Source organism: Wolffia australiana, chromosome 19 (genome assembly GCF_029677425.1).
Source record: "Wolffia australiana isolate 7733 chromosome 19, ASM2967742v1".
NCBI classification, from domain to species: domain Eukaryota; kingdom Viridiplantae; phylum Streptophyta; class Magnoliopsida; order Alismatales; family Araceae; genus Wolffia; species Wolffia australiana.
Window position 1 is genome coordinate 5305758 of NC_135853.1, and position 9243 is coordinate 5315000.

The 9243-nt window shown below is 38.0% G+C and overlaps 1 protein-coding gene across 1 annotated transcript; it reads right to left on the minus strand.

Annotated features, from left to right (window-relative positions):
• Positions 1-3574: 3574 nt before the first annotated feature.
• Positions 3575-4482, minus strand: LOC144715653 (agamous-like MADS-box protein AGL80). The gene has a single exon (XM_078590610.1). The coding sequence runs from the start codon at positions 4432-4434 to the stop codon at positions 3646-3648; it is 789 nt and encodes a 262-aa protein (XP_078446736.1). The 5' UTR covers positions 4435-4482; the 3' UTR covers positions 3575-3645.
• Positions 4483-9243: the final 4761 nt, after the last annotated feature.

Consider the following 9243-nt stretch of genomic DNA (forward strand, 5'->3'; position numbering starts at 1 on the left):
GAGAGAGATACTATGAAAGTAAAAGACAGAGAGTGAGAGAGACGCCTTATGAGAGTAAGGAGATAGTGAGAGAGGGAGACTATGAGCGTAAAGGAGATAGATAGAAACACTATGCGAGTAAAGGAGGGACAGAGTGAGACAGAGAGAAAGTATGAACGCAAAGGAGATAGAGAGAGAGACCATAAGAGTGAAGGGAACAGAGAGAGTGACATAGCGAGAGAGAGAGACCATAAGAGTGAAGGGAACAGAGAGAGTGACATAGTGAGAGAGAGAGACCATAAGAGTGAAGGAGACAGAGAGTGATATTGAGAGAGAGACCACAAGAGTGAAGGAGACCGAGAGTGGCATAGAGAGAGAGAGACTATGAGCAAAAAGAGAGAGTGTTCACGTGAGAGAGAGATAAGGATAGATAGGGTGCCAGAGGGAATAGAAGAAACCAAGAAGAGAGAAAACGAGTTCAAAATTCAGAGAGAAAAGAAGAGAGAAAGACCAAGAAAAAAACAGAGACAAAGATATAAATGCAAAGAAGAAGAAATAATATATCATTGCATTGATATTTTAGCCCACACCTGTGAACAATTTTAAAAAAATATTCCAAGTAGAAAATCAGGATAAAATCACGCAAAGATTCCATTATTTCCATGGATTTACTACAGAATCAAAGATAAAATTGTATTCGTAGCACATTTTTATATATTTATACTTGATATTATGTATTTACATTGTCACAGATTTACATTTTAACATAGTCATACATTTACATATTTATATATTTCAATATTTAGGTATTCACAAAATCGCATATCTAGGTGTTTACATTTTCGTGTAATCATGTATTTGCATATTAACATATTCGTGTCATTTGTGCATTTATATTATTTGCGTATTTTTGTATATTTATATTATTTTCATATTTACATTATTTTTATATTTACGTTAATTTTGTATTTATGTTATAAGTGTATTTATGTTTATTTTTTTATAAAGGTTATTTTCATATTTATGTATTTTTTATACATGTTATTTGTGTCTTTATCTGATTTGTGCATTTATGTATTTTTTGTATATATTATTTTCATATATTATATTTCTGTATCTACCTTAAATTCATATTTATGTTATTTGTGTACCTATGTTATTTTCATATTTATGTATCTTTCATATATGTTATTCATGTCTTTATCTGATTTGTGTATTTATGTGTTTTTTGTATATCTTATTTGCACATTTATGTTATTTTCATATTCATGTATTTTTCGTATATGTTATTTGTGTAGTTATCTTATTTTCGTATTGCTGCATTTTTTGTATATGTATTATTTAGGTACAGATTATATTATGGATTTATATCATTTTAGTTCGTCTTATAAAGCGTAAAGCTGACTTGTGCAGGTTGCGAAAGATCCAGGTCCAAAACCAACTATCAGCTTGTTGTTTAATATTTTTTCTAATTTAACATTTGGTCCATTTTTTGGTTCATTATTCATTTTCTCTGAATGGATGTGTGGTTCATTATGTTCTAAAATTGATGAATGTGTGGTTCATTTTCTCTGAATGGATGTGCTCTTGTGGTTCATTATGCTCTAAAATTTAATTGGGTATTATTAAACCATCTACTTCCAATAAAGTAGGGACATCTGAATCATTCCTGGTTGTCATTGCTAAGGTCACAGTTTCAAGTCCGGTTCTACATGATGAAACGCATTCGGATCACCCTCACGGAATATATTAATATTACATGATACTAATTAATATTTGAATCAGTAGCATGCTTGTCCCGCATCACCCAGACTCCCATGAGATGGCAACCAGTGATCTCCTGTTCACTAAGAAACCCAATTATGGCGCTATCCCGTGTACTATGCATTCAATACATCCGATTGAAAGTTCCCCGCAATGTTAAAGACCCACTAAGAACGGACAAACTTAGAACTGTAAATCTCTTATGCTTATTCTTGAGCAAATATTTTTTCATGGAAAATGTAAAAGTTAGCGTGGACTGGCCTTCAAAGTTCCTAAATAAAAAGACAAAAGGCAGTGAGAGACTGAATTCCTCTTCGCCCGGTACGGCAGGCATTTTATCGTCATATATCACGTCTTCCTAATCGTATAGATTTGGAAATAAATATGATTTCCAATAACAAGTGATATTCCAACCCTCGCAAAATGAGAAACCTTGACCCAAAAGGATAATCAGTTTGTTGCAAATTATTTTCCTCTCGAGCGAACTTCATTTATCAATAAGACATACGTCCCCTTCAGATCAGTGATTTCTTTCGTATTATAAACCAAGCATGTCATGCGAAATGTAGTCGAACCCTTTAAGCCTTTATGCTATGATAGACATTTCCTAAATTCACTGATCCGTCTGCTATGTTGCATCACTTGTTACCTCAGAACAAGAAGATATGTTACTGTTTATTTTGATCATTTTTCATTTGAAGTGGTTTAACCTTTTCTATCTGAGAAATATGCCTTGGAGAATCGTATTCTTCCCTGTATACTTGGGCAATAAAAAAAGGAAAGCTGCAAGTCAGTCAGAACAACATTTTATTCCATTTCGAACGGAAGAAATGGCATACCCAAATCTCTGATATTAATGAGGATCATATGTCGTCAAGAGAAGGAAATCAGGCTCGATCACCTTTGACATTACTTATTTATGCTTTCTAGGATGATTTGTTTAGTTAGATGAGTTTCAACGAGAAGCTTTTTATCAAAATATGTGATGAACGTAATTGGGGAAGCAGAAACGGCAATGTTATCCCCAAGAGAAAGTTTTCATCATGCATTCGACGACAATAAATTAAGTTGTAAAATATTATCTGTCTATTTCGTTTCGAGAGGAAGAACAACAAACCCATACGTAAGATGGTTGGAGAGGATCCTGCGGTGTCAGTAGAAGGGCGGCAGGCCTCCATTGGCTTTAGCATCACTTGTGTCAACGATGTAAAAAGATGAAAGGAACAATTGCTCCAGATCACGAACATAATTTTGTTTCTCATATACAGTCGTCATCTCAGGAAGAAAGGGAACAACAAGGAAGATAAGACAATTTTTTTATTCCTTCTCAAACGGAGGAACGTCAAAGCCAAAAATTTAATGGTGTAAGTGTACCGTGCGGCTTCAATTGAAAAGGATGCAGGCATCCATCGGCGCCGGCATTTCTTATTTCTGCAGTTTAATAAATAAGATGATTTATTAAGATCAATTTTTATGTGAAGTGATTTACCCTTGTGTGATTATGTACCCGGAAAGCTAAAAAGGAGACATCTGTTAAACACTTTCTTCCTAACTATCTAGCGGGCATGCCGATAAAAGAGAAAACATTCTCATGTATATTCTATTTGAAATGGAAGAACAACAAACCCAAGTATGGGACTTTGCAACAAGATCGCGCGGCTTCAGTAGAAGGGGATGAAGGCATCCATAAACTCTGTTATCACATATTTCAGCAATATGAGAAGATACAACACTTTGTCAAGATTGCTTTTTATCTGAAGCGATTTACCCTTGTATCATGAACGTACTTGAGATATTAGCCCACGTTCTCTTTCTCATTATTCAGCACGCATGACAAAGAAAGAGAGTAATCTCCTTATGTATTCCATTTGAAACCGAAGAACATCAAAACGACCTACCGCTTTAGTAGAAGGGGAGGCAGGATTCCATGAGCCAAAAGGCTCCGAGATCGTCCATCAACGGTGGAACCGAGCCATCTCCGTAACAGCTCAACATGCCGTAAGAATCCGTTCCCTCCAAGAACCAGCCCGGCCTTCTCAGCCCATCAAGTGCCAACGCAGAGAAACACTTGTTTTCTTCTTCTTCTTCTTCTTCATGAAATTCCTCGCCATTGGGCGCCAACGGTAGCGGCGGCGGCGGCGGCGGCGGCGGCTCGAGCGGGTGGGGCGCCGCCGATGGAGGAAAATCGACGCTCCAAGAGCAATAAACCATCTGCTGGGTGCGTAAAGATTCAACTTTGGCGGTGATATCACGAAGCTTTATCTCGAGGAATAGGGAGAGGGCAGTGGTTTCTTCTGTGGAAAGCATATCCACCCTGCGAGCGCCCATGAGACAGTCGAAGAAGAGGAGCTCCAAGTGCAACTCCATAGATGCCTTCCTCTCCTTGTTGATCTTCTCCCTCGTCTTCCTGGCTTGCAAAAGGAGGAATTTATCCTGGTCCAGACGCCGCTGCCGCCGTTCATACTCAGGCAGACACCGGAAACTGCGGAGAAGCGTCGCCGCCTCGTCAGCGCTGGGCCAGATCTCCGGCAGCGGATCGGGCGGGCCGTAGACGACGAGGCAGACCTTGACGCCGCAGAGAACGGCCAACTCTTGTGCCTTCTTGAGCAGGCCGCGCCTCCTCTTCTTTAAGGATGCCCTCCTCGCGGCGTCGTCAGCTATCCACTGAAGTTTCGTCTTCTTGCGCGACATGATCAGAGCTGAGTCGGGTCGCTCTTCTTTCTGCGTTTTCCAGAACGGTGGCGAGAGAAAGAGATAGAGAGAACAAGAGAGAAGGAGAGAGAGAGAGAGAAATTGGCTAGCGACGATGTCCTTATAAAGCTCGCTTAAGCACGGCTGGGACTGAACGCAACGAGCTGAGAGAGAAATGGGGGATAGATGAAGAGATAAAGAGATCCGAAACGGTTACCGTTTTCCATCGGTTACCGAAATCCGAAACGGAAAATGACCCTGTGAGCCTTCAGCGTACGCCTTTTTCAGACCTCTCGCGGTTGAGAGGCCTATCGGCGTCCACAAGGACAATCGATGATAGAGAATGGAATAATATATATCGGGGGATATAGATAGATAGATAGATAGATACATACATAGATAGATAGATAGATAGATAGATAGATAGAGAGAGAGAGATAAAGAGAGAGAGAGAGAGAAAGAGAGAGAGAGAGAGAGAGAGAGAGAGAGAGAGAGAGAGAGAGAGAGAGAGAGAGAGAGAGAGAGAGAGAGAGAGAGAGAGAGAGAGAGAGAGAGAGAGAGAGAGAGAGAGAGAGAGAGAGAGAGAGAGAGAGAAAGAAGAATGAGAAAAATGGGATGTATTCATCCACACCGCGTAAGAAATATAGACAAACCAAGATTTTTTCCTTTAAAAAACGGTAATTTTTGTTCATGTTAATACTCAGTGTCTAGTGCGACACTTATAGATGTTCATGCTCACTTATCATCAGCCTGATTAATCTTGGCCTGAGTTTTTTGTTACTCTTTCTATCTCTTGACCTATCTATGTATCGATCTATATATCTTTCTCGCTCTCGTCCTCTTCCTCTCTGGACGTCTCGCGCTCTCCCAAGCTCAAATTAGAAGATGGTTTTGTTGTTTTATGAAAGACAGAGAGAGACTTTGTCGAGACGTGTGCTAATTAGGCATCCAACCTTTCCTAAAATGCGAGGCAACTCATTCCAAAACACGTACTTTGATTCTGCCGAAGTCATGTAACGCTCGCTATCCCATGTTCCATCACTTTTCAGCACCCATTCGTATAATGTTATGATACTGCCGTTTTCGGCGGTTCAATGATCTGAAGGGAAATGCTACGGCTTCCAGAGATAGAAACAGCTCTTCCCTTGATGGGTAGACCACCCTCTAACGAGCATGCTTTCTCATTCCTTCCCAAAGCAGGAGATCCGAGAAGATCCGTTTCTGACTTCGCTTTCCTCTCTCTCTCTCTCTCTCTCTCTCTCTCTCTCTCTCTCTCTCTCTCTCTCTCTCTCTCTCTCTCTCGTTCTTTCTCCCTCTCTCTCTCTCTCTCTCTCTCTCTCTCTCGTTCTCTCTCTCCCTCTCTCTCTCTCTCTCGTTCTCTCTCCCTCCCTCTCTCTCTCGTTCTTGTTTGATCTTCTTGGATCACCGTAATAAATGGCGAAGGGAAAAGAATGTAGAACTTGAGAAGAAGAGAGAAGAGATAGAAGAGAAGGATAAGAAGAAAGAGACACGGATATAGATCAAGGTCGTTGTATTTAACCCGCAACTCTTGTGTATCACATTGGTTGAATATTTATAAGTATAGGTAGTAGTTGAATGCACATATATCCGTTGTAACAGTTTACAACGGATATACAGATTTAAAAGTTGTTTTAATCTTGATGGTTGTAACAGATCGGGTGCACCGATCACAGCTGTTGATCGGTGCTTTTGTACCCGCCTTTTATAACAAAACGTTATATCTAATCTTGACCGTTATTACAGATCGGGTGCACCGATCACAGCCGTTGATCGGTGCTATGGTCCCATCATGTATAACGGATATCTAAAGATTAATCCTGACCGTTATAACTCCTTATGATTTAATCCTGACCATCTAAAGTTTGATCCTATCCTACTCTATGTTTAAACCTATATTGAGTCCTATTTTCTAACCTCTAACGAGTATATTATTTATTTGATTTTACTAACTAATCTTTTTAAGTCCCTATCAGAGGATCGCAAAGTTGACTTCCGCAGCTATGACTCTGTGGTCTTGTGACGATTGCTTGAGACTCCGAGTTAGCTGACTCCATGGAGATGACTAGGCGGATACTCGGCGGAGACGACTTGCTTGATACTCGGCGGAGGCGAGTAAAACACCTCAATACCCCCCCTCAAGTTCATTGGCGACACATGCGACGTTGAGCTTGTTCCTGAGAAAAAAGAATCTTGATTTTGGAAGAGACTTAGTTAAGCAATCGGCTAATTGACTGTCACTGTTAACAAATTGTATTTTGAGAGCTCCTGCTGCAACTTGTTCACGGACAAAGTGGTAGTCAATCTCTATGTGCTTCATCCTTGCATGAAAAATTGGATTTGCAGCAAGGTAAGTTGCACCCAGATTATCGCACCACAATGTTGGAATGCTTTCATCCAAAATTTTCAACTCTTATAGCAACGACTTAATCCATATAATTTCTGCTGTAGCATTTGCCAGAGCCTTATATTCAGCTTCTGTTCTCGATCTTGCAACAGTTGATTTTTTCTTTGAGCTCCAAGACACTGAATTTTTTCCAATAAAAATCAAATATGCTCCAATCGATCTTCTGTCTTATTTATCACCTGCCTAGTCAGAGTCACTAAATGCAATAATGTTAGTATTGGAGTTTTTATACAACAGTAATCCATGTAATAGACTGCCTTTGAGATATCGAAGTAAATTTTCAGTGCATTCCAATCTTCTGCGTTTGGGGAATGCATCTTCTGGCAGGCTTTATTCACTGCAAATGCTATATCAGGGCGAGTTAGGATTAAATATTGAAGAGCACCTACTATCTGCCCGTACAATGTATCTAAAGAAAAATCAACTATATTTTCATTTTTAATTGTTGAAGAAGAAAGTGGAGAGGGAGTCGATAATGGTTTGGAATGTTCCATTTCTGATCTTTGAAGAATTGACAAAAGATATCTCGATTGAGTTAATAGAAAACCATCTCGATGAGGTACTAATTCAATTCCTAGAAAGTGTTTAGCAGGTCCTAAATCATGAATAGAAAAATTTTCATACAATTTTGAGACAATATATTGAATTTCTTTGGCTTCCAGAGAAATTATGAGAATATCATCAAAAAATATTAAAATAAAAATCGGAACATTTTTAGTATGAAAAAATAAAGAGGTATCAGTTTTAGAACCAACAAAATTCAAGTGTTTGTAATGATGTTGACAATTTATGAAACCATGCTCTAGGAGACTGTTTTAAACCATAAATTGATTTCTTGAGTAAGCAAATAAAATCAGGGTGAGATATATCTTTGAAACCTGGAGGTTGCTCCACATAAACGGTTTCTTCAAGCTCTCCATGTAGAAATGCGTTTGATACATCAAGTTGATGTATTTTCCAACCTTTGCTAATAGCAATAGAGAGTAGGTATCGAATTGTAGTGTGTTTGATTACTGGATTAAAAGTTTCATTAAAATCAAATCCTTCTTGTTGTTTATTACCTTTAGCTACAAGTCTAGCTTTGTATCTGTCAATTGTACCATCAGGCTTATGTTCTAGTTTATCTACCCATTTACATCCTATAACATGAAAATTTTGATTACTGGGCACTAGAACCCAAGTTTTGTTTTGTAAAAGAGCATCATATTCATTTTTCATTTGCTAACACCAATTGTTATCCTTCGACGCATCATTATAAGTATTTGGTTCTATGTTACTAACACTTGCAAGTAAACATTGTGGAATAGGATGATTTATAGCAGAAAAGAAGAGATGAGTATTTTTATGATCATCTCTGGAATAAACATCCTTATTTTGATAGGAATTCCTGGTTTAGGTGTTCGATCAAATGTACAAGATATATCTAAAATCGACTTATCAAATTTAGATGTTTTATCATTTGTATTTAAAACATGTAAAACAAGAGTATTATCAGTATCTGATGTAAAATTTTCTTCAGTATTATTTGACTTTAAGGCATCGGAACTATCTTCTACTGTGTTGGTAATAATATATTTGGTTTATCAATGTTTGGAGTATTCCTGAATCTTTTCCATCTGAAATTTAAAAGCAAATGGAAATATATGTTCATCAAATACGACATGCCTTGAAATAAAGATTTTACCTGATTGTAGAGAAAGACATTTGTATCCAATATGCATCGAGCTATTCCCCGTGAAGACGCAATGTTCTGACCTTGCATCCAGTTTATGCTGTGCATATGATCTCAAATAGGGGTAACAAAGGCATCCAAATGTTCTTAAAAAGGAGTAATCCGGTGTACTGTTGTGTAAAATTTCTAAGGAGATTTATTTTCTAAAACTGGAGTAGGCAATCTATTTATAAGATATGTAGCTGTTGATACTGCTTCATCCCAAAAAATTTTAGGCATAGATGCATAATTTAATAAAGACAAAGCCGTTTCAACTATGTGTCTATGCTTTCTTTCTGCTGTTCCATTTTGTTCTGGGGTATGAGGACATGATACCCGATGAACAATGCCTTGTAATTTCAAGATTGAGTTGAGAGACTGATACTCTCCTCCCCAATCGTAAAGAAAATACATAATTTTGGTAGAAAATTGATTTTCTACCCTCCTTTGAAATTCAATGAATTTATTTTGTACTTCATTTTTTACATTTTAAGAGGTATAGCCAAGCATATTTACTAAAATCGTCGACAAATATCACATAACAAGAAAAACCAAAATTAGACAGAATAGGCGATGGATCCCATAAGTCTGAATGTTTTATTCCAAGAGGTTTATTGCATCTATGATGAGTTTCCGAAAATTCAAGTTTGTGCGATTTTGAAATCCTGCAGGA

What these genes read in the sequence shown, in the direction of transcription:
- LOC144715653 (XM_078590610.1), bottom strand. Translation starts at nt 4,434, where the DNA reads ATGTCGCGCAAGAAGACGAAACTTCAGTGGATAGCTGACGACGCCGCG.